Source organism: Lactuca serriola, chromosome 6, assembly GCF_051521515.1.
Source record: "Lactuca serriola cultivar US96UC23 chromosome 6, Lser_US96UC23_V15, whole genome shotgun sequence".
Lineage (NCBI taxonomy): Eukaryota > Viridiplantae > Streptophyta > Magnoliopsida > Asterales > Asteraceae > Lactuca > Lactuca serriola.
The window spans coordinates 15,173,484-15,198,631 of record NC_136413.1 but is presented as its reverse complement, the minus strand read 5'-3'; the positions used below and the strand labels follow the sequence as shown (position 1 = coordinate 15,198,631).

The 25,148-nt window shown below is 35.1% G+C and overlaps 3 protein-coding genes across 3 annotated transcripts; 2 read left to right on the top strand and 1 right to left on the bottom strand.

The window, feature by feature from the left end:
* The first annotated feature begins 5,222 nt into the window (after window positions 1-5,222).
* On the top strand, window positions 5,223-7,829 carry LOC145057891 (Translation elongation factor EF1B/ribosomal protein S6 family protein). The gene is made up of 2 exons (XM_079005803.1): window positions 5,223-5,661; window positions 7,425-7,829. Exons 1-2 carry the CDS (start codon window positions 5,323-5,325, stop codon window positions 7,662-7,664), a joined length of 579 nt encoding a protein of 192 aa, XP_078861929.1. The 5' UTR covers window positions 5,223-5,322; the 3' UTR covers window positions 7,665-7,829.
* A 6,088-nt stretch (window positions 7,830-13,917) lies between these two features.
* Window positions 13,918-16,195, top strand: LOC145058062 (putative E3 ubiquitin-protein ligase RHA4A). The gene is made up of 3 exons (XM_079005985.1): window positions 13,918-15,060; window positions 15,136-15,218; window positions 15,618-16,195. Exons 1-3 carry the CDS (start codon window positions 14,809-14,811, stop codon window positions 15,964-15,966), a joined length of 684 nt encoding a protein of 227 aa, XP_078862111.1. The 5' UTR covers window positions 13,918-14,808; the 3' UTR covers window positions 15,967-16,195.
* A 424-nt stretch (window positions 16,196-16,619) lies between these two features.
* On the bottom strand, window positions 16,620-20,975 carry LOC145058061 (auxin response factor 18-like). The gene is made up of 13 exons (XM_079005984.1): window positions 20,540-20,975; window positions 20,056-20,159; window positions 19,831-19,926; window positions 19,693-19,749; window positions 19,466-19,618; window positions 19,296-19,380; window positions 19,099-19,189; window positions 18,847-19,011; window positions 18,638-18,751; window positions 18,493-18,565; window positions 17,712-18,035; window positions 17,003-17,190; window positions 16,620-16,896 (listed from the first exon to the last, which is right to left on the bottom strand). Exons 1-13 carry the CDS (start codon window positions 20,574-20,576, stop codon window positions 16,755-16,757), a joined length of 1,629 nt encoding a protein of 542 aa, XP_078862110.1. The 5' UTR covers window positions 20,577-20,975; the 3' UTR covers window positions 16,620-16,754.
* Between the last annotated feature and the right edge of the window lie 4,173 nt (window positions 20,976-25,148).

Sequence of the window (25,148 nt, the reverse complement as noted above, 5' to 3'; positions counted from 1 at the left end):
CATGGCAGGATTTTGTGGTGCTAGTTTTGATAAATGAAAAGACAAAAATACCCCTATACTAACGGTAAAAAAGTGACGGGGTTAGGATCAAGGACCAATCGCGCAATGAACTAAAACCATAAGGACCAGTGACGTGCCTTTTTGCTAGGAAGTCCTCAAAGTGCGATATTCTGTAAACCACAAGGACCAATTGTGAAATTTTGTCTTATTTAAATATGGAAAAATGGTGGGGTGGGTAATGTGAGATGAGGGAGGTGGGATTGGGGGTGTGTTTATTCAAATAAATTAAAAAATCAAGGGCAAAATATTCTTTTAGTTAAGACAGGGACCAAGTGCGTAACAGAAACAAACAGTAGGGACATTCCGAGTTAAAAAATGAAGTTAGGGACCAAACGCGCAAATTACCCTAAACCATAGGGACCATTCGTGTAATTTACTCTAATTTTAATTAACCCAAAATTAATTCTAAATTAATTTTAATTAACTCTTAATTAATTATTACTATTTATAGTTTATATATATATATATATATATATATATATATATATATATATTAGAACGACAGAATTTATAGTTAATATATTAATAAATTATTTATCTCTATCCTTTTGATCAATCCAATCCATTTCCTGGTTATGAGGGCAACCCAAAAATGACTTTACTCTTTTTCATCAACATTATACCAATTTAGTTAGGACCTTAGACACCTTAATCCAACACATTTAACATTTGTTGGATATGTTTCCCCGTAACATAATATCTATACCATCAGTTAATATACCCTTTAAGAAATGACCCGACACTTTTTTGTTGGCTTTGTGATTACGGGGAAGGAGTTGTGTGTTTGAGAAAGTGCAGTTGTTCGATAGTTTAACCACTTGAAATGAATCATTGTCTGTATTGGTTGTAACCCGTAATCGCCGTTTACAATTTTTCGCAATGGAAACAATTGTAAACTTGTTGTTTGTAGAATTTCTCACTCTAATTTGAAATATTCGGTAACATATTTGAATCCTAAATTAAGCTTAAGTTCTTCTTTGCTTTTGAATAGTTGATAAAGCATCACATAAGAAGTATAATTGTGGGCCATGTCACTTTTACGTTTTTTGTTGAGCTAATTCAAGCAATGGTTAAGGTTCATGCATCCCCTAATGAGTTGTTTGTGTTTCTTTAGAGTTAGAATAAATAATAAGGAAACTTTTCCTCTTGGGTTTTTCGATGTTTTAAGGACTCAGTTTCCTCTTCTTTAGGTTCAGTATCATCCCCATCAAATTCAGTGAAACTTTGAAATTGTTCAACTGACTCTCTACGTGGAATTATATTACCATCATCAACTAACAACATTAGTTTTGTCTTTATCATTTGTAGATTCATAACATCATATTTGGGAGAAGCATCATCAATAATCTTACCTTTATACCTAAAATCATCCCCATCTACAGGCCCATCGTAAGAAGGAACATGATTGAATGTCATATGTAATAAATTACAAATTTAGTTATTTCTATCGCGAAAAAGACCTGGGAAATCGCCATCTAAAGGCTCCAGGAAACCGCCGAATACCACTTTCCATAACATTATTATTAACAACAACAATTGTAGTGTGTTAGGAGACATACTACTAATAAAACTAAGAAAATATCTGACATCATTCTCATCAAGAATCTACAAAACTATATTTGATCAAGGACATTTACAATTTTGGTTACTTCTAGCACCGAAAGACCCGGGAAATCGCCATCTAAAGGCTCTAGGAAACCGCCGAATACCACTTTCCATAACATTATTATTAACAACAACAATTGTAGTGTGTTAGGAGACGTACTACTAATAAAACTAAGAAAATATCTGACATCATTCTCATCAAGAATCTGCAAAACTATATTTGATCAAGGACATTGAAAAGATAAACGTATTTGATTAGTGTGTAACCTGAACTTGGAAGCAACCAACATGATTAACCAAACGAAGTTGATATCATTGCTTATATTACACCAAAACATGTGTAGTTTGAAACAATATACTACATAGATCCCTCGATTCTGCCATTGCCTTCTACTAGAAACCGACACTCGATAAAATTCCTTATACGAACTCATTTTTTACCACTACGGAATGACAGTCCTTATCTGAAATCAAATAAACACGATACAAAACCAAAGAACCTTCAAATAACCCAATTTTACCACTCCAGAATGATTGTATATTCCGGAGTACGATTTTCAGCTCGGGACGTATGTGTAGCACCTGGTTCCTGGTACGTAAATCTTATGTGAGTATTTTCCATTTTTTTAGCCTTGGACTTGGCGAGTCATAGGTCCGACTCACCGAGTAGAGACGGGACCCGGGACACGTTTAAGTTGGTGACTCGGCGAGTCCATATTCTGGACTCGGCGAGTCACCGCTGTTGGATGAAACCCTAAGTTTCAGGGGTTTGCACCCTATTTAAGCCTCATGTCCGCCCCAAGCCAGCCCCCATTCACCCTCAGAGCCCCCCCAACCCTCATTCAAAGCTTATTTCCTAGAGAGTTTGAAGCATTTTGTGTGATCTTGAAGGTTTTGAGAAGGAAGCGGTGTAGATCAAGAGGAAGGGAAGGAAACCAAGCATCTTAGTGTTCTCTCAGTGGTTCCTTTGAGGTATAACCCATTTTCCCTCTGTTTATATGCTTATTACTACATTAAGTCTTTCTTGAGCCCTTCCCCAAGCTTGTATGTGCAATATAATCCGTAATAAGTTGATTGGCCTTTAGATCTAGGCATGGTCGAGCTCCAGGAGCTCAGATCTGTTGTCTTTATGGACCCACATTGCATGAAGACCCTAGATCTACCCTTTTGGGTGCATTTTGAACCCTAAAACCCTTATTGGTGAATATCTACACGTAAAGTTGGAAAATTTACGTGTGATTCATGCTCTAGGAACCCAGATCTGTGAATGGCATGGACTGGAATCGAGCAAAACCGCGTATTTGGTGATTGCATGGCAACGACTCGGCGAGTCGTTCATCTGACTGGGCGAGTCTGCTCGCGAGTCTTCGAGTTGTCCCCTTTTTCGTAGTGTCGAGTGTGAGCAGTGAGTCACGGGGTGTGACTCAGTGAGTTGGAAGCCGAACTCATCCATGGAGGAACTCGGCGAGTCAGTGCCCTGACTCGGCGAGTTCAAGTCAATCTTCTTAGATCAAGAACAGACTCGGCGAGTTGTTCATACAACTCGGCGAGTCTTAGCATAAGTGTTCATCGGATGAAGATGAACTCGACGAGTTGTTCATACAACTCGGCGAGTAGGATGAAGGACTTGAATATCAGTTTAGAAGGAGAACTCGTCGAGTCATCGCCTAACTCGACGAGTAGAAACGAGATTCAGGACAATCGTTTGGGTAGGGACTCGGCGAGTTGGAGAGCCAACTCGGCGAGTCGGGTCAACTGAAAGTTGACTCTGACTTTGACTTAGGGCATGATCAGGGGTAAAATGGTCATTTTACCCAAAGGACAGTTAGCAGTGTTTGATTGAGTATGTTATGGGAATTACAGCCAGAGGATTTCCGGAGCAACAACAGCAGCAGTAGACAGTCAGTTCCCGATCAGATCAGCAGCTACTTTGAGGTGAGTTACCTTCCAGTAGCGGTGGGTCTAAGGCCACAATGCCGGCCCACCAGTAGGAGACGTATGATAGATGATTGTCTCTGTGATATCATCTAGGTTTGCTACTACCTGATATGTTATATGCTAGCATGATATGTTATATGTGATAGTAGTAGAGTTCGGTTGTTAGGACCGGAGGGTAGTCAAACACCCCAGATACGTCTGACAGTATGTGATGTTATGTTTATATGCTAGCATGATCTGTTATATGAGTTAGAGGTAGTAGGAGGGGAGCAGTCCCCGAGTTCGGTTGTTTGGACTGAAGGGTAGTTCAGACACCCCAAATATGTCTGATAATATGTTATGTTATGATATGTGATAGTAGTAGCAGTAGGAATGAAATAGTCCCCGAGGATCGGTTGTCAGGACCGGCGGGTAGTCAGCACCCTAGAATAGCTTGACACGGGTAGTCAGCACCCTAGAATGGCTTGACACGGGTAGGACGACACCCCAGAATGGCCGCACGGGTAGTCGACACCCCAGAATGGCCGTACCGGGTAGTCAGGCACCCCAGAATAGCCTGGCAGTATGTATGATATGTGTTGTATGGTATGTGGTACGATGGGGGAACTCACTAAGCTTTGTGCTTACGTTTTCAGTTGCTGTTTCAGGTACCTCTTCAGCCAAGGGGAAGGAGCAGGCGCGGTAGCGGCTCATCACACACACACTCCTTGATTCCACATTTATGAGTTTACCGTGGGATTGATACTCTGATAGTTTGGTTGTTTACATGTTGTGGATTTCAAATTTGGGTTTTCGATGTGAAATGGTTTAATTGAACAATGTTTTAATTAGTAATGTTTTCTAAGTATTGTTTTTTTAAAACGAAATTTTTGGACGTGAAAATTGGGTCGTTATAGTACGGGTGTCAAATTTCAGATTCGGAACCTAACGACCATCATCAACTCTGGAATGGTTATAAACACTTTGAAATATCACCTTCCAAAGAAAATATTTATTTTACAAAATTTATAAATATTGGTTATTTTATTTAACAGGCAAATATAATATAAATAATCTACTCCTAAACTAACACCTAAATCCACCTATATTCCGGAGTACGGTTTTCAGTTCGGGACGTACATGTGTCAAATTTCAGATTCGAAACCTAACGAATGGTTATAAATACTTTGAAATATCACATTCTGAAGAAAATAGTTATTTTACCAAATTTATAAATATTGGTTATTTTATTTTATTTTTTTTAACATATAAATATAATATAAATAATCTACTTTTAAACTAACACCTAAATCCATCTATATGTCAACGACAAGACTTGACCTAAATCCATCTATATGTCAATGACAAGACTTGAACTCTCGATTTCAAGAAGGAAGGACACAACCTGATACCACTAGACTAGAAGCCCTTTGATATTGGTTATTTTTTTAATACTTTATTTATATGGATTAGTTTACTTAATTTCCCTTTAAAGTATGCAATTATGGCATTAAAAAAAGGAAAATAATTCGATTATAACGAACGAAAATCAAAATATACCATCAATATACATAAAAAAAAAAATTCATTACCTAAAATAAAATTAGGTTTAGATATAAAAATAAAAATAAACTCACCGCCACCGGCCAACGGCCCTTATCCACTCCTATCATCTCTTTCGGTCCTCAATACAACACTTCGCGCATCATCAATCGCATCTCTACACCTTAACAAACGACAATGGCCTCTTCTTACATACTCACCTCATCTCCTTTACTACAAACCCTAGCCCCTTTCCCCAAGAACAAACCTACGCCAATACTTCACTGCCAACATCAAATTGGAAGCCAGGGTTTCTCAATCAAAGCTCAAACCCTTGATTTCTCTGGCACATTCTTTGAAGGAGGATTGGGAGGCGAAGATGACCTCAACAATTCATCCGGGTCGGTTGCCACTGCAATTGAAGAAAAAGAAGAGCCCCAATGCCCACCGGGGTTGAGACAGTATGAAACAATGGCTGTTTTGAGGCCCGACATGTCCGAAGATGAGCGACTCTCTCTTACCCAGAAATATGAAGAGGTATTATTACTTGATTTTGCAATTTCATAACGGTTTTATATACATTTATTCCATCGATGGATTCCAGCACTCAATTGTAAGTAGATTTTTGTGTGTTTCTCATACCTCACTTCCTTCAGTTCTGATAACCAATTTTTTTATCTGAAAGTATTCCCAATGGGACTATTGTTACTATAATTTATCTGATTTGACTCCATCCGTTTTAGGAATACAGTTCCAATATGATAAATTTTATGTTTTCATAGACGTAGATAGAGAAGCAATTGCATTATAGGAATGTATCACAATTGGAGGTGATTAGAACCCGATCAAAATATCAGTTAGAGTAAAGAGTCTAGATAGGGTTTATTGCTCCCTCAAGTCTTTTGTCTCGTTAGGGCTAATTGGGCCTTGAATCATATTTCCCTTCAAGATTCATCCTGCAATTAGTTGGGCTTCTTAGCATGATCTTTATGGGCTTTGGCCTTGTTTATTTGATCTTCTCCCTTCAGGCCCAAAACCCCCAATCAAGGTTCATGTTCCTTGTCATTCCTCTCTTCTCAGTCTATGGTTTTAGGATCACTCTCATAGTTTATAGTTTTGAAGAAAGCAAATCTACATGATCCAAATTACCTGGTTATTGATTATCACAAACACACCTTCACCCCCCCCCCCCCCCCCCCCCCCCCCCCCCCCGGTATTTCTAACAAAAAAATTTAGTTTGGTGCAAGAATCACTCAATTCATTTTAAAGTCTTACTTGACTTACTTGACTACTATTTTGATTTTTGAAATGTTTCATTTTCAGAGCTTTACTTTTTTTAAAGCTTTTTACTTTATTTTGATAAGAATGTGAAGGAAATTGAGACGTAGAGTTTTGTCTCAAAATCAATAAGTAACAACCGAACAACTGATGTGATGAACTATATCATTTACTAGTTACTAGTGTGGTTTTAATTAGGGTGATTAACATGTCAAACTCAACTACTTGGCTCTTCACTTCTAAACAATTGATATAATTCTAAAAATACAAAAGAAAAAAAAACACTTCAAGTGGTGAAAACAACAACAAAAAAAAACTCCCAACACACCCTTGAGAACATAGAAACTCATTTGTTTAGCATTTTCATTTTGTGGGTCTCATTATTTTACACAATGTTAAAACAAAGAAATATGTTAATCATGATTCCAGATTACTTGATATAATGTAAACTAAATTTTAGGTCACTTATATCTGTCTTTGCTGACATCAGCAGTGGCAGAATTCAATTCAAACATTTACAGTTGCCTTCTCAAATCTCTGCTAATTGGATATCATAAAAGGTCCTTGCTTTTTGTTGTCTGTTTAGGCTTACCATTTTCACTTCTCTCTCTCCCTTTTTTTTAATATATAATTTTTATAAAATTTTATTTTAAAAATCATGTTCTGTATGCATATGACATGGATTCCTTTACACAAATCTGTTGGTTGGTTGGTTGGGTTTACACACTTCTGAGTCAAGAACACAATATGAGGACGATGATTCAATTGACTTGCTACACTTTACATCTTCTTAAATAACAAAACAACTTTAAATATATATAAACCCAATTAAAAAGTTTAGTGCTTTCTGATGTATGCCATGTAAAGGGGAAGTGGGAAGAACAAATCTTGAATTATTAAATCCATCTAGTGGTTTAATTTAATTTAATGTCTATATATATATATATATATATATATATATATATATATATATATATATATTTAATTAAATGAATTTATACCTTTTTTTTTTTTTTTTACAGTTGCTTGTTGCCGGAGGGGGCATGTATGTGGAGGTATTCAACAGAGGAGTAATCCCTCTTGCTTATAGCATCAAGAAGAAAAACAAAGCTGGTGAAACCAACACTTATTTAGATGGAATTTATCTCTTGTTTACCTTTTTCACAAAACCAGAATCTTTGGAGGTTCTTGAGACAACTTTGACCATGGATGATGATGTCATAAGATCATCCACCTTTTTAGTAAGGAAGAGGAAGTATTAGTTCTATTTCTATATATCTTTCGGTATAGGAAGGTTTATAGAGTCGTTTATAAGGAGTTGTTGAAAGTTTGTCATATGAAACCTATGATGTTGCAAGAGAATATGTAGTGTATTTTGTAGAAATGTTACATATATTGCTCAACATCAACATTGGCATTCTATTGAATTCGATGTTTATTAAAAAATATATTTATCTGGATAGTATTTAATGAGTAAAAGTAGACATGGGCTAAAGGGATTATCACAATCTTTTATATACAAGAAGACTTGTTGGGTAAGAAAACCAACTTTTCATGTCAAAGAGCACTACTCATAAAACTAATAATAATAACACCAAAATTACAAAAGGAAAAGAAGGTGAGACCCATGCCAATGAGACTAACAAGTTCCAAACTCACTTTATGTTAGATTTGTAGCCACACAATGTTGTCGTACTTTATAATTCTTTTTGGTTGTAATAGATGGCTAGAGACCAACCAATCAATTACCATCACTTTAATTTCACATGCCTTGAAAAACCATAGATGCATCATGACTCTAAGGTGGTGTTTTTGGGTTTGGGAACATGGTACATTATGCTCGAGTTCAACAATGGTTGTGTGGGGACTCTTCTAATTGCAATCTTACTCCTTGATGATCGGTCATTTTCCCGATTGGAGCAAACTGTTGAGTAGTGTTAGGGTTAGGGTTGGTCTAATAAGATGTAAAGAAAAATAAAGAACGCACAAGATTTGTGTGTTTCGTATTCTATGGATGTTCAAAACATCCAAAACCGAACAAAAGCCTTGATGAACTGTATGGAACAAGTTGGAATTATGAAAACAACATAGCATCCACCAATGATTTCCAAAGCCATTTTTTAGAACTCGTAAAACATCATCATACTATATTATAAAGGAAACATTTTTCCTTTCACCACATTCATTTGAAACTGTCATGTATTTTTCTTTTCATCACATTCATTTGAAACTTTCATTACTTTTCAATTTATTTCTAATAATAATTATAAATTGGTTAATAAGGTTAAATAAATATCAAACCTAAAGTGTAATCATATAAACTAAATTTCAATAATAAAATAATATCTTTATTTCTATTTATAAAGTTATGTTTTGTTAACTTTTAACATATTATACTTAATTTATTAGTTTTAATATATACAATTTTGAAACAATTTGTATAAACTACTTAAATTATAAATTTAAATATAACATTACAGGCTCAACTTAAATATAAGTTTTAGTTTAACTTAAACCACCCAAAAAATATTTTGTAAATAGTTAAAAGTGATAAATTGTAGTGTCTTTCTAATAATGATTATAAGTTGGTTAATAATGTTAAATAAATATCAAACTTAAAGTGTAATAATAAATAAACTAAATTTCAATATTAAAATAATATATTTACTTCTACTTATAAAGTCATGTCTTTAACTTTTAACATATTATACTTAATATATTATATTTTAATATGTTGTTGTATGTAAACTATCCAAGTTCGTTAAGAAGCCCGTTTTCTAGTAATATTTGTCATAAATGCTTATGAATTATCCAAAATCCCACATCTATTTTTCAATATTACCCTTAGGTTGAAAATTTTGAGGTAAAAGTAACATTCCCACTAGTTGTATATTTTCGGTACTGCCTCTTACTTCACACCACTAATCCAACAACCACATGTTTTCTATCCAACGTTCTTTAACAAAATAATCTTTATTTCTTTCTAAGTAGAATAACCTAGAAAACGGGTTTTTAAGGGTGAATTTCATACCACACATCTTTTCAAAACATCATTAACCCACCATCTCCAACTCGTTTTCTCGAATTTGAATGAAGAACGATACATTTTTGTGCATCTTGTTAATCAAGCCAATAATCCTCGATCAAACCATGTATCCTCGAAGCTAACCAAGCCCAAATTATATCCCCATATTGTCACCATGAAAAGACTTGAGGCATATTTTGTACGGAGCGTTTGGAAGCTTGTAGCTTCTAGCGCTTAACTAAACGCTCCGTTTTGAGCAAAAAACATCGTTTGACACTACAAGCTTCTAGCGTTTAATTTAAACAAAACACTTCAAATCTAAAAGCTATCTTACATAGCTTTTAACAAAACACTATCAACTACCAACTTCCCGCTACCCGTTATTAGTTGGTTTTTCCAAATTTATCCAAAGAGCTTAATCTTCATTTATAAACCTTTGGCTTAATCTTCATTTACAAACCTCCTTCTACTTTTTGGATAACCGCATGATTAAAAGCTTTCAAGCTATGTAAATAAATAAATATTATATTATTTTCTATTTCGTGGTGAATTGATAACTTGTATGGTTCAAGTATTATAAGAAATAAAGGACATAATAAAAACTACTATATATTTACCATAAATCCCATAAATGATTAATTGTCATCTCAGAGAGCGAAACTTGATCAAGAGCACAAGAATCATGTGATTCATCCTCTTCAGTTAAATCAAGGGGAAGTTGATGAATATCTCATAATGTTTTAGAAGATTACTGAAGTACGTAAAAGAGGAGACAATTATTTAATTTCTTAGTACTTTTTGAAGATGTGTGTTTAAACTTGAATTCTAAATTTATTATCTTGAAATTGTGGAAAAATTATATAAAAAAGTATTCTTATTTTGGAAATTCATTATGAGTTTGTTAATTTTAAAAAATATTCAATCAATGGGACAGGGTGGAGGCGTCCTTCAGAAGGAGTCTACATCAAGTAACACCAACATCAGACAGTATCTCCGTAAAGTTGCGGATGAGCATTTTACCGCAACAATGAAAGTGTTATGCTCATTGGGTGTTGCGCTAGACAATGGTGATACTATTAAAACTTTGGAGGACAAACACCCTTTCAGGCCACCCCCATCCATGATGAGCCCCATAATTTCCGAACCCCCTTGTAGCATACCCTGATTGTGTATTTGGTTATATTAAATCTTTCCTTAAAGGAACTTCATGCGGGAGAGATGGCTTGAGGGCTCAACACATCCTGGATGCCCTTTGTGGAGAAGCGTCTGCTATAGCTATAGATCTCCTACGTGCTATCACTACAGTGGTTAATTAATTTATGGTTAGCGGGAAGATGTCTATCCATTTTGGCAGAGTTTGTATCCGCTCCTCTCATGCCTCTGATTAAATCTGACAACAGGATCCGTCCAATTGCAGTAGGCACTATATGGGAGGCGTCTGGTTTCCAAGGTTGCCATGAAAGGTGTGGGTAAAGAAATGGCCAAGTACCTTAATTATTTTCAGTTTGGGGTTGGTGTATCCGGGGGTGCTGAGGCTGTGTTACACAGTGCTAATAGGATGTTGAGTGAACACCACACTGATGGGTCTCTTGCAATGCTTACAGTGGATTTCTCAAATACCTTTAACCTGGTGGATAGATTAGCCTTGGTCCACGAGGTTGAGAGGATGTGCCCTTTTATTTCTTTGTGGGTGAATTTCTTATATGGGCAAGCATCGAGACTTTATATAGGAGACCAACATATACGGTCTGCCACTGGGGTGCTACAAGGTGACCCCTTGGGCCCTCTTTTTTTTGCCCTCATTTTGCACTCCCTTGTACACAAGATTAGAAACAATTGTAAGCTCATTCTCCATGCTTGGTATCTAGATGATGGGACTGTCATTGGGGATTCAGAGGAGGTGGCTAGCGTGTTGAACAGTATTCAGGCGAATGGTCCAGGATTGGGTCTTGAGTTAAACATCAAGAAAACGAAGATTTTTTGGTCCTCCTGTGATGGTAGGAAGCTTCGTGCCGATTTATTCTCGACGGATATAGGGAGTCCTTCTTTGGGGGTGAAGCTCCTTGGGGGGGGGGGGGGGGGGGCTGTAAGCAGAGACGCAAGGTTTATTAGCGGGCTGGCCATGAAGAGAGCAGTTAATGTTGTTGACTTGATGGGTCTTCTTCCACAACTATGTGACTTGCAGAGTGAGCTCCATTTGCTTCATTCATGTATGGGCTTTGCAAAACTTTTCTTTGGTTTAAGGACATGCTAACCGATGCATATAGAAGATGCAACTTTGTTCTTTGATAAAGGATTGCACGGGTCTATCGAGGATATGGTGGTATGTGGAGGCCCCTTCTTTAGAGACATCTAGTGGCGTTTGGCTTCCTTACCTATTCGTTTCGGTGGTTTGGGTTTATACTCAGCATACGAGGTTTTCTCCTATGCATTTGTAGCCTCGAGGGCCCAATCTTGGACATTACAAGACCACATCTTACGTGGCAGTGGCATATATGGTATGGACTCTGATTACTTATGTGCTTTGACTTGTCTTCGCGATATGATTCCGAGATTCGACTGTAGCCGTTTCACTAATAAGGACACCCTCCCCCTAAATCCCAAAAAGCATTGGCCCGTGCCCTTTTTAGCAAAATCGTCAAAGATATGGAAGTCGACTTCGACATGCCTATTAGACATAAAGCATTTTTTGAGTGTCGTCGGGCACCTCATGCTCAGTATTTTCTGCTAACTATCCATATTGATGGCTTTGGCCAACATATGTCTCATGTGGAGTACCGAACTATCATTCGTTACCGCCTCATGATTCCTCTATTCTCAATTGACGAGATATGCCAGTTTGCCGTAAGGCATGTTTGGGCACTTTTGGGGAACATGTTGTTCATTGTAGAGAGCTCCATGCTTTCAAGTACCGACATGATGTGGTTTAGGATGTTCTCTTTGATGCTTCTTGGCATGCTGGTATTTCCGTGAAGAAAGAAGCGTCAGTGAACTTTTTGACGCACCCGCGGGATCGAAGATCCATACTCAGGTCGGCTGACATTTTGGTCTTTAGATGGGTAGGAGGGAAACACACTTGTGTGGATCTTACTAGGGTCTCTCCTCTCGTCGGTTTGAGGAGCGGGGGTTTCATAGCAGGGCATACCGCTTTGAAAGTCGTTGCGTGCAAAGTGGCAAAACACGAGAATGCATGTATAGAAAATCAACATGTGTTTGTGCCTTTTGCATTTGACACATTTGATTTTCTCGCACCAAAGACGGTGAAGCTCCTCAACAAAGTCCAACGGGTCATGCATTCTAATGTTATATCTCCTAGATCCATAGATGTATTCAAAAGAATTAGTTTTGTCATTCAGAAAGGGCTAATGGTGCAATTTGTTGCCCGTTTGCCTTCTATTGATATGTATTGAATTATATATGTGTTTTTAATATATTTCAAATGAGGATTATAAAACGGTTAATTGGTTAACCAGATAATCGAAATGAAAAAAAAGAAATTGTTTGCTGTTTTTTTTTCGACTTAGGTTTACGTTTGGGTATGGAGTATGGACATGGGTAGGAGTGGATAGGGAAAAAAACAATATTCAGTTGTATACAAATTTTTTTTTTATTTTGTTTTTTTTTTATTTTTTAATTTACAAACGTACTTTAACATTCATTAAACTGTATCAGAGAAATGGTTTTTGAAACTTAACAATTGGTATTTAAAATCATTTTAAAAAAGAGTAATTATGAGTTGTAAAGAAAAGGTTGGAGCACTTGGTTTTAGTATATAAAGCTATAAACAAATCAAATATGAGGAATTTAAGACACTCTCTAGATTAAAATGCATGTAGAGAATCTTTATTTGGTGGCCCATTTTGATACAACACTGTTTGAGAGAGACATGACATCAAGTCATACTTCCTTTACATACTATTTTTTATTTGTCTAAAATTAAATGTGAAATCCGTTTTAACTTGGAATTGTGTTTTTCTTTAATAACAATCTTTACATGTGATTTGATAGAACTTTAATTCATTTACATTACTCTCATGTCACAATGGAACTAGTAAATGTATACGACCTATGTTGTTATACGCAAACAATTAACAATTTGCAACATTATATAAACAGATTTTTACTTAAATTTTGATATGACAACATATATTCAAACTACTGAATATAATACATCTAAAAAAAGGGTATAAAATCTTTTGTCCATCTCGCACAAAGTATGCCAAAAAGAGATTGCATGCTCTATTATATGCAAATTAAATACCTACCCAAGATCAAGCCTTTGCTAGTGAAATTAAGCATATTAGTTTAGTGCACCAATATGAATGATGTGATGTTTGTAATTTATATATATATATATATATATATATATATATATATATATATATATAATGTGTGTGTGTGTGTGAAATGTTGGAGGGTCCCTTGGTCCTTAGTGCCATGTTATAATGAGCTTGTGATGGGAAGGAATAATCATAATGTTTCCCTTTGATCAATTGTTGCTTCATGTCAAAAGCCATTACTTATACCGATCATATTCACCTTTGTTTTTGCTTTTTTCATTGTCGTTTTCATATCTAACTCACAACCCATGTAATCTCCATCAAACATGATCCACTATAGCTTGTTCCATATATACACCCCATCCCTTGGTTACTCACTCAATTAAGTAATCCACTAGGGATTCTGTTATGTATTTTTCATATATAAAACCAAACAAGCTAGGGTCTTTCAACTATTCTCATATCAATTGATAAGTTGGTCACTAGAAAGAAGCACAGCCTTCTTTATCTCCCAAAAGATTCTAACTTTCACTTTCTCATTCAGCTTCATTTATAGACTCATGTCTTGACTCAATCAAGTAACTTGACATCCACTAGGGTTTCTTTATGTTTCATGCATAAAAACGGAACAAGCATCTTTTCGCTCTTTTGCTTGTAAACTCTGAGTTGGTACTTATAAACACAAACCCGTCTTCTTTTCCACTAAAAGATACTAACTTTCACTTAACTTGCATCCGTACACTCGGGTTCCCATTCCATGAAGAAGCAATCAATCCACTAGGGTTTCTTTAAGTTTCGTGTACAAAACCGATAAAAGTATCTTTATTCCCTTCCTATATAAGCTTTGAGTAGGTGTTCGAAAGCACAAACCATAAGACACCCTCCTTCTCTTTCTGTCAAAAGATTCCTACTTTATCTGTTTACATTCACATCCATATACTGATCAGATCCTAGCTTGATCAAGAAATCAAGAAAACACCACTAGGGTCTATTTTAGTCTTTATAATAGAAACCGAAGAAGGATCTTTCTTTTCACTCTTGTGATATATCTAGACTAATTTTGGTTGGTGACCAGAAGAAAATTAAGTAGTTAAAAAGGCAATGGGGTACCTTCAATCTTCAAGTACAAGTGGTGGTGTTGGCTCTCACTTGTATTCTCAAGCACTTCAAATGAAATTATACCAAGCATTCATATTTTCCATCCCAATACTCTTCTCCATAATACTTTTCCTCTTGTTTTACTTGTTCTACCTCAAAAAAACTTTTAGCAACACCAATTCTTCGTCTTCTTCATCTATACTCCATCTAAGAACCTCAAGGAATCAAGCTGATTCTTCAACTCTTCATCAATATGTATGTATAAGCATCTCTCTCTCTCTCTCTCTCTCTCTCTCATCTTAATTCTTATGTTGTCTATTTTTCTTATAGAGCGATATGGGATCGAAGATAAACCTTGAAGACAAGCTCAGTGTGATCTTGTTTGATGAAGATTTATACACAAAGGATTCAATGTACGTATCCCATACTTGAGGCTAGATTTTTGAGTGATCGACTAGTTCTTGAATCATTGCATGTAGTTTTTTATTACAAACCAACCATAGTGTCCTCAAAGATGTGAAAAACACTAATTTTGTAAGTGATAATTTGAAAAGTAACACATTCTTATAAACTAAAAAAAAGTAAGGCCACTCTGGGTCCCACACCCACTCTTACTACCAACATGAGTTACTAAAATCACAATATTAAGAACATTCTTGTGGGAATGAATTCTTAATATGAATTATATACTATAGTATATCTATTCATTTCCACAAGAATATCAAAATTCTTCATAAACTGTTTTAAAAAAGTCATTCATCAATGGATTGTAACAAAATCTAATGGAAACTCCATGAAAATTCAATTTGAAGGTGTTGTGTTTGTCTTGGAGATTTTGAGATGAATGAGAAGCTACATCAAATACCATCCTGCCATCACATGTTCCATGGTGATTGCATTAGAAACTGGCTCCATTCCAACACCACATGTCCACTCTGCAGATGCTCAGTCGTCAATAATGCCGCCAAAGACAGCCACCAAGAGCCGCCAGTGGTTCCTGAACCAGCCACCATGACCAACATGAGTTCGAGCTTACAAAGAGTTCCTTCAGAACATAGTGTGATCATCATATTTGACGAAGGGTCATCATCTAGTTCAAGTATGGACGACAAGTCACATCCAAATCAAGAATCTGTTGTTATTAATGTTCCTTATCCATGATTCTTGGATTTGCATGAAAGTAATTTTGCTAGAAGGGTAGAATAGTCATTACTCTTTAGACTAGATCAATAATACATGCTTCAATGTTGTACCAATTGTCATCCAAGTTGTATGTACGTACAAGATCACTCATGACTTTGGTAGTAATAGTTAGGCTTTAATTACAAATAAACTGTGACCTATGAACTACGATAGAAAACAAGATATGAGATTTGGCCACCTTTTGTCACTTTTTTCATCTTAACTATTAAGTCAATGCAAATTGACTATTTTGCCCCTATCTTCTTTGTCTCTTTCAAGAACCCCAAAATTAAATATAATTACAAAAAACATGGATGCGTTTTTTGTACTTGAATCATTAGACTTTACACCATCAGCTGGTCCTGTTAAGTCCGGGCAAAATGGGCAAAATGGTAATTGCCCTTGTGTTTCTTCTCTTTTAAGAACTCTCGAATCAAATATAATAAAAAAAATGACCAATAAGATGAAAACCACTTGTACAGAACAAGATTCAGACAGAAGTGACTTTTTCGTCCTTGGATCATTAGACTTAACAGCTGGGCCCTTAAGTTAATGCGAAATGACCTTTTTGCCCTTGTCTACATTTTTTTTATCTAGACAACACCTTATCCAACATCAGAGGAAAAAAAGGCTTAAGCAAATAACATAAATTACAACCACAAGAAACTACATCAAACATTCAAACACCTGATTTCAAGAGACTAAAACATTAAAAAATAAAAAAAAATAAAAAAAATAAAAAAAAAAATAAAAAAAGGGCAATTTTGTCAATGTTCAGCAGCCTCCAAGCTAAACCCAGAAAGCTCATTGTCTAAATAGGAAGAAAGTTGCAGTTTGCTTCCACAACTCATTTTTTTCACATCTTGACACGAACATATTAAAATCCGTTTCACCATTTTACAGAACTCCCTGCATTTGAACTTTCAATAATTAGTAAAATATATATATATATATATATATATATATATATATATATATATATATATATATATATATAATAAACATGGTTACTTACTGCCATGGATCATCACCCATGAGCATCATATCTCCTTCATCATCAGTAAACACAATTTCCCATTGACTTTTTGACCGAAGCTTCCCTTTGATTTCAAACATCTCTTCAAGTTCATCTATGAGATGATTGTACCCTTTTAGCATTGTTAAATCCACTGCACGACCCACTGCTACTCCTTGCATTTGAACCTTCAATCATTAACAAGTAAATTACATTTTTAGTCCCTGAGTATAGCTGATTTCTGTAATTTTGGTCCTTATTTTACGTTCTTGTAACGATTTTGGTCCATGTTCAGAGTAAAATGACAAATTTTGGTCCCTGGGTATAACCGATTTTTGTAAATTTGGTCCCAAAAGTAATCATTTTACTTAGAACAGGGACCAAAAACATTATGAAAAAGCTCGAATAAGGACCAAAATCACAAAAAACAAAATATGAGTCTGAAAATGTAATTTACCCTACATCTATTTTACTTGGAACAAGAAGCAAAAAACATTAGAAAACCTCAAATAAGGAGCATAATTGAAAGAGAAAACTTTTTCGGACCAAAGTTGCAAGAGAAAAACCTTTTGGGACCAATATTGAAAAAATCAAAAATACTAAGGTACCAAAATTGTAACTTACTCTACATACCCATTTAAATGCAGGCGAAACAAAAACATATTACCATAAAAAAAAAAAAAAAAAAGACTTGAATTGACAACTGTACCTTAGTGCGGGTCCGGGTCAAACCAGTTTGTTTGCAATCTTTTTGGTCAGGTTCATGTCTTTCAACAGATGGGACTACAATCTTTAAGTCAAAACCAAATAATCTACAAGTAGAAACGTTTTCAGACTTCTTTAATAAGTCAACATTAGGGAGAGGGAGGTTGACCGGAGGTCGAGGCCTTTTAGTTTTGTTGGGTCCCACTCCCACGCCCACGGGTTGACCCGAACTTGTTGGAATAAATGTGGTGGCGTGAGTTTCAGTTTCAATCTCCCATGGTGAAACCCTGTCTGGTCTCACTATTGATGTGGGTTCAACCCATTGGACCTGTAGTGTACGTCATGCATTTAAGACAAAGGTCAAACCTTTGACTAGTGTACAAAAACTGAAATTTACAAATTTGACCCAAATGGGTGGGGGGTTTTTAACAAAATGACATTTTCTTTTATATTTTTTGCACAAATTTCTCAATGTGGAAATCATTTTATGCTGCAATATTGCTTTTGGAATGTTGCAGAGTATATGAAGAACAGTTTCACAATATATATATATATATATATATATATATATATATATATATATATATATATATATATATATAAGTTATATTGTGGGGGACACCATTAAAAAACCCATTTTGCAGCATAAAACAATTTTGTAGTGGGCCATTGCATAAAAAGCCAAAAAGGTTGGCCATTTTGCAAAATGTCACCTCTAAAAGTGGTTATTTTTGTGTTTTTATTCTAAATAAAAAAACCTGAAATAATTTGTGTGATTAGTTTACCTTCAATGAGCGCCATTGAGAGCATTCCCATTGGTGAGAAAGGTCTTCTACTCCAGTAATCATACCCGTAAACCTAATAAATATGAAGAAAATTTTCATGGAAAAGTATATTTTTGTATCAGTTGCTTATAAATATTATGTTTACCTTCTTTCTGGAGAGTCTTCACACTCAAACCGCATATTAAATCTCATGCCAATGCTAAATTTATTGTTTACAGATTCAATATACTTGTTCAAGCCTATGATAAACTGACTTGTCCTGTAAAATTACAGCAAGTGTTTAATACAGTAAATATTCACTTTTATGGAATCAAGTAAAAAAAAAAAAAAAAAAAAAAAAAAAAAAAAAAAAACCTTGGTTTGTAGTAAACAACAAATCTGGTTTGTGTAGAAACTGCATGTGAAGCAGTTGCAAGAACACCAAGGCGCATGCTTCTGCTTGAAATCACTGAAGATGGCATGGAGTTATGTTGTTGACCAACACGTTTGACTCCAACACGTAATTCTCCATTTTCGCCCCTATAAATGATCACATAGTAAAACAAAAGAAAAGGGTATGTTAGTCTTTTAGATGTTTGAAAAACAGTCAAACATTGCGATTAATACCTAAGGAATACAAATGAATCCCCAGCCACCAATCTTTTAGCAGTAACAAAAGTACTCCATCCTGTTGTAAGCAAATGCCTTCGCGGTTGACCTGGTCAATCAAAAAAAAGATCTTACTTTTAAATTTTAATAAAAACACAAATATATATGTTTTATAATTTGTACTAACATATAAACATGAGAACATAATGAATGACCTCTGAATATATGCTTAAATCGCCACTCAGTCCCATGAAGATCTTTAGCTACAAGTTCTTGAGTAGGAGTAGGCTGAGACATGTCCTGAACAAAAATACTTCAAAAAAATTAGAAAATTAAACTGTTGAAAACATATGAAATTAGAAGAAAAGAAAGAGAGTGAAATTACCAATGCAGGTAGGCATTCATTTGCGTGTTTTCTGAGCACTGAAAAACCACCATGAGTGCTTGTGTCTGAAGCTGTTAAGACTTTGCAGAAAGAGTGAATACTTGCCTTTGGAGGGTCATCAATGCATTTGTCAAGACTAGTAGGATCACTTTGCTGTCCATTATTACAAAAGAAAACAGTTACAAAAGGTTATAAATTGAAAAGAATTTAAAGATGTGAACTCTTACATCTGCTTCTGGAAGTAGAGTGATTTGAGCATAAACTTCATCTGTATCTTGTTCAGCCTGTAATGGTAACAAAATCCAGATTCTAAAACTTCATAATCCAAATCACACACTGTAAGAACAACATGTGTACATACTTACCAGAAGCTGAGTATAAACAACACGACAGAGAATCTTTGATTTGAGATTGAAGTGAGGAATACTCTGATCGATTTCCTGATTATTGGATTCCTCTAACTGAGAAAAAACCGTATATAATCAAGATTTAAGAAGAAGAATAATAGAAGTTGAAGGTCAAAAGAATGTTGAAAATATAAAGGATATGAGAGATTTTGAAGGAAAATTAACAAGTTTAATTATACTTACTTGCTCCATGTGGCCTTGAGGAAAGTAGAAAACTCTTTCTCCATCTCTTGGAACATCTACTAGTGGACCCGCACATGCCTTCCATAGCTCCTTATACAGCAGATCTTCCATTGCTCATAATCGAATCAAACGACAAATCCACAGAGAATATAACACTTTCAGCATAATTGATTATAATAGAAAACGATATATCAATATAAAACAAAAATCATTGAATCTTCCAACACATTATCAGAGTCCAATTTTGATTTTGAAATCGTATTCTTATTGTTCAAGATTTCAACCTTGAATATTGATATTCAAAATCAATTCATTGAGGATTTGAGTCGTGAGTCAAGAAGACCGAGTGGATTCGTGACCGAGGAGAATCATCCCCATGAACACGTCAATAACATATTCAAACAAAAACTCGAAGAATAATATTCAACAAAATTATCATAGCCCTGAAAATTATCAAAAGAATAAATAGGCGAAGAAGTTTCACCTTCAGATGAGAGAGATGCTGACCCCCGATTCTCCATGGTCAAAACGTAAATTAAACGACACAAGCAACTCAAATTCTTGTATTACATAAATCTCTATAAACATAAACCTCCAAAACCATTAAATTCGCCACATTATATGCATACTTACGATCATAACATCCCAAATAAATTTATAAGTTTATAACACTTTAATCAGCTCAATCGAAACCCTGAATCGCCAATCTTCAGTTACAAATAAACAGATTAGAAAACCAGAAGAACTGATGATGCTGCTGCTTCAGGTTTCAGCTCCAAGACTCTCTCTCTCTCTCTCTCTCTCTCTCTCTCCAGAATCCAGGATATGATCGAAAACGCCGTTACTTAACCCAGAAATTGATTTATATACTACGCCAGTAGACGGCGCGTAATGAATTCCTGTTCCACGAGCAGGCAACAGGATTGGCCACGAAAAGTCAGGTATAGTGTCATTCTCCTTTTCTCTTGTCTTCTTCAATATCACTCCTTTGACCTTCTAATTGCCATTAATTACGGATATGCCACTTGTAGTTTTCGGTTTTGAGTTAACATAAAAGGAAAACCTACATAAAACTTCCTAGACTTTTAAGAAAATTTTCAAAAAAATTCTAAACTTTTTTTAACAAAAAATTCTTATTATTTTGAGAAAAATCATATAATTTGTATGTTCAAATATAAAAAATGATTTTTTCATTAATTTGGGTAAAATGTTAAATAATCAGGATTTTTTTATTAAAAAAAAACTTTTAGGATTTTATTAAAAAATTTTCCAAAATAACAGGACTTTTGTACATTAATTCCAACATCAAACTTAATCAAATGTGAAACTAAATAATCATATTTTCTGCGATAAACAAAATTACAAAAAAAAAAATCATATTTGTACCAAATAAACCAACAAATATGATCTCAGTTAAACAAAAAAATTACAATTAGTGTATGTATAGTTTTAGCCTTTTAGATAAATATAAATGTAAATACTCTTACAAAATAAACGCACTTGGAGTTGAGATGGTAAGGCTTAAAGTGTCACAAAAAAGACCTGTGTTCAAACCTTGTAACCACGTTTTTACAAAGAATTTTTATATTTTATTTATTTTTTGTGTCACATAAAAAGACTTCTGTTCAAACCTTGTAACCATGTTTTTACAAAGAATTTTTATATTTTATTTATTTTTTGTGTTTCTCTTCCTTAATCCCCTAACATCTCTTTGCCATTGTTTCTACTTCTCCATTAGGCTTCTCCTATCAATTGTTATCACTTTTACTCTATATTTTATTTATTTATTGTGTTTCTTTTTCTTAGTCCCCGGTATGCCTTTGCCATTGTTTCTACTTCCCCATTAGACTTCTCCTACCAATTGTTATCACTTTTACTCTCATATAATCGGTATCAAATATTTTGTTCTTCGTGATTTTGTTCATTGCAACACATATGATTATTTAGAATGATCGTATTTGGATGATACTTTTCACATTTGGTCAAGTTTTATGTCAACTCAACATCTTTATAAAAGAAAATGAAAAATAAAAGTGGAAATATATGTACTTAATGGTGATTCGAGGTCAAATGAGTAATAACGAAGACAAGAGGAAATAATAATGACTTTATGCCAGAGTTTTCCTGGCCAGCCAGGAGAGGAGAGACAATCTTTCATGAGAGAGGGACGAGCGAGTGATAGATTGGGAAAAAAAGCGATAGACCTTCTGAGCGGTCATTTAGGAGCCTTGTTAGCGAACCATCATTCTTCCCTAAGCTGCCAGAGTCCAATCGAAGCGAGCAAGAGATAGATAAATCATCGCTCATAGATGTGAATTGAGAAAGCAAGCCCTAATTCTTTTTCATCTCCTCGAGCAAGACCAATTATAAGTCGACGTCTTTCCTGCTCATGGATCATGAATTCATTATGCGTCATCTACTAACAGTAACGACAAGTGACCACTCTTGACTTATTAAAAATGATTTTAATATTAGGCATCATCCACTCACAATAATAACAAGACCCCAATTGACTTATTACTAATGGTAACGACATTTGATTAAGTTTTATGTTAACTCTCTGTGTGTGTGTGTGTGTAACATCCTGAAAGTCCAACCATAATTATTTTTGAAAAATCAGAGTGTAGGTTTTACTAAAAGGTTTTATTCATAATCATTAATAAATCCTAAATTCATCTTTTCACATCACATCTATTGGATTAAGTGTCTAATGTCATAATTAAATTGATATAACTTTTATGGAATAAAAGCAAAGTCCTTTTTGGATTGATCTCAATAACTAGAAATATCTAGAAATGCCTTTAGGATAGTGAGGAAATGGTTTGTTAATTTATTATATGATTAATAAATTAATTAGAAATCGTTTAGAATTAAATTAGAATTAATCAGAATTAATTATGAATTAATTTTGGATTAATTAGAATTAATCAAAATGTGAAATGGTTGAATTGTAATTGTTCATAATTGAACCAGGAAGACAATTCTAGAACCATCCTTAGTATGGATGGTTTCTAGGAGTTCCAAAAAGGTTCTACAAGCCTCCTGGTAACTAATAACGGTAACTATTTTGAATAGATTAAATTTTATTATTTAATTATTCAAATTAGGGTTTATCATATAGATCCACTAGCTATAAATAGGGACCATTGGGAAACAAAATTCGACCCTATCCTTTTAAAGGCAAAAATCAAAATTTCTTTCCTCCCTATTCTCTACTATTTCGTTCCTATTTTTCTAGGGTTTTAAGTGTTAGCCATTAGAGATATCTATAATATTGGTGCTTGTTTTCCAATGAAGAATTGAAGATCAAGGTTTCCTATATTTTATTGTAGCAAAAGGTATGTATTTTAATCTGTAACGCCCCATTTCTGGTATGTGGTTTAAATAAAATAATTTTTATTTCTTAAGAGGCACTCGACGAGTCAGTAGCCCGACTCGTCGAGTAGAGACAGGATTGCACGCGGTTTAAGTTGGCGACTCGACGAGTCTATATTCTCGGACTCGGCGAGTCTGCCAGTCTGGATGAAACCCTAATTTCTAGGGTTTGCACCCTATTTAAACATCTTATGTGCCCCAAGACCAGCCTCCCTCACCCACAAAGAGTCCCATACGAAACCCTAGCCGTTCTTAAGCATTTTTGGAGCATTTTCTCACTTGTGAAGGTTTTTAGTGCATCTTGGGGATTTGAGGAAGAAGAGAGAAGAGAAGTATTCAAGGGGAGTAAGTAGATCCGAATTTCTTGTTGCATTTCAGTCCCCTTTGAGGTATCAAGCTCTAACCTTTGCTTATTATCAATTAGATCTCTTGAAAAGCTTGCTCTTGTTGATTTTGAGCCCTTTCTAGACTTTAAGGTCGAATTAAGAGTTGATATGATGAATGGACTTCAGATCTAAGCTTTCCAGAGCCTCTTAAGCTCAAGGTTGCCCCCTTTATTGAGCCAAGTTTCCATTCCAAGCTTAGATGTCTTCTTTTAGCTTATTTTGGGTATTTGAGCATCATATTAGCATGTATGCACGTAAAGTTAGAAACTTTACGTGAAAAACCAGCCCTAGGAGCCCAGATCTATGAATGGAATGCACTGGATTCGAGCAGAATCGACTATATAGTAATGACATGCATAGGACTCGACAAGTCGTTCTTCAGACTCGACGAGTCGAGTCGCGAGTTCCCGAGTTTTTCCCCGTTTGAGAGTTTAGGGTGGAATCGGTGAGTAGGTAATGGACTCGGTGAGTTAGGGCTCAGATCTAGTAGTGGAGGGACTTGACGAGTTGTTCATACTGATGGGTTTTGGCCATAAGAACATCCTATGTGCTCATACAAACCCTAATGCTTGGATCTAGGTTTCTCTATTGTATATGCAATTCATCCAAGACTTTAAACCCTAGTTCTAGCATACAATTAATTAAATTAACTTATGAATGGGATTTAGATCTTACCTTGATTGTTATGTAGCAATAACAATCTCAAACCCTCCTTGTAATGACTTTAGAAAGCTTAGAGTCACAAATGTCACTCCTCTAATGGTTCACAAACACCAAGAGCAAGAGGATGAAGAATAAGGAAATAGGAGGTTGCCCAAAACGTGTGGAAACCCTAAGGAATAAGTTCACCACGTTTTTGAGTCTCAAGGGTCCTTTAAATAGTGAGGCTATTAGGGTTATCTAACAAGGAGACCCTAATTTGGATGCTTAGGCCCTAAGCAACCCATGGACTCCCTCCTTAGAGGCCTAGGACGATTTCTAATGGGTTTCCCCATAGAATTTGTCCACCCCTCTAATATGGAGTCCATTAGCCCAATATTCAACTATCACACAATTGACAGTTCTAGTCCCTTAAGTTTAATTAATGTCTTTTAGCCACAAACTTAATTCTTATTAATTCTTGACTAATATTAATTAAACAATATGATTTCTCCTTTAATATATTATTCTCATAATATATTAATAAATCATAATTAATCCTTTCTCTCCATAATTCTCCTATCAAGTTGCTTTGGTGAAGGCAACCCAAAAGGACCATGCACCATCGGGTCAAGTACATATCAAAATAGTTATGGACTTAGACACTAATCCAACAGTCTCCCGCTTGGATAA

What these genes read in the sequence shown, in the direction of transcription:
- LOC145057891 (XM_079005803.1), top strand. Translation starts at nt 5,323, where the DNA reads ATGGCCTCTTCTTACATACTCACCTCATCTCCTTTACTACAAACCCTA. An exon ending in TTACCCAGAAATATGAAGAG is followed by an intron (nt 5,662 to 7,424) that starts GTATTATTACTT and finishes TTTTTTTTACAG; the next exon opens with TTGCTTGTTGCCGGAGGGGG.
- LOC145058062 (XM_079005985.1), top strand. Translation starts at nt 14,809, where the DNA reads ATGGGGTACCTTCAATCTTCAAGTACAAGTGGTGGTGTTGGCTCTCAC. An exon ending in CTTCAACTCTTCATCAATAT is followed by an intron (nt 15,061 to 15,135) that starts GTATGTATAAGC and finishes TTTTTCTTATAG; the next exon opens with AGCGATATGGGATCGAAGAT. An exon ending in TTATACACAAAGGATTCAAT is followed by an intron (nt 15,219 to 15,617) that starts GTACGTATCCCA and finishes TTCAATTTGAAG; the next exon opens with GTGTTGTGTTTGTCTTGGAG.
- LOC145058061 (XM_079005984.1), bottom strand. Translation starts at nt 20,576, where the DNA reads ATGGAGAATCGGGGGTCAGCATCTCTCTCATCTGAAG. An exon ending in AGCATCTCTCTCATCTGAAG is followed by an intron (nt 20,160 to 20,539) that starts GTGAAACTTCTT and finishes GAGCAATGGAAG; the next exon opens with ATCTGCTGTATAAGGAGCTA. An exon ending in GATTCATTTGTATTCCTTAG is followed by an intron (nt 19,012 to 19,098) that starts GTATTAATCGCA and finishes GATCATTTATAG; the next exon opens with GGGCGAAAATGGAGAATTAC.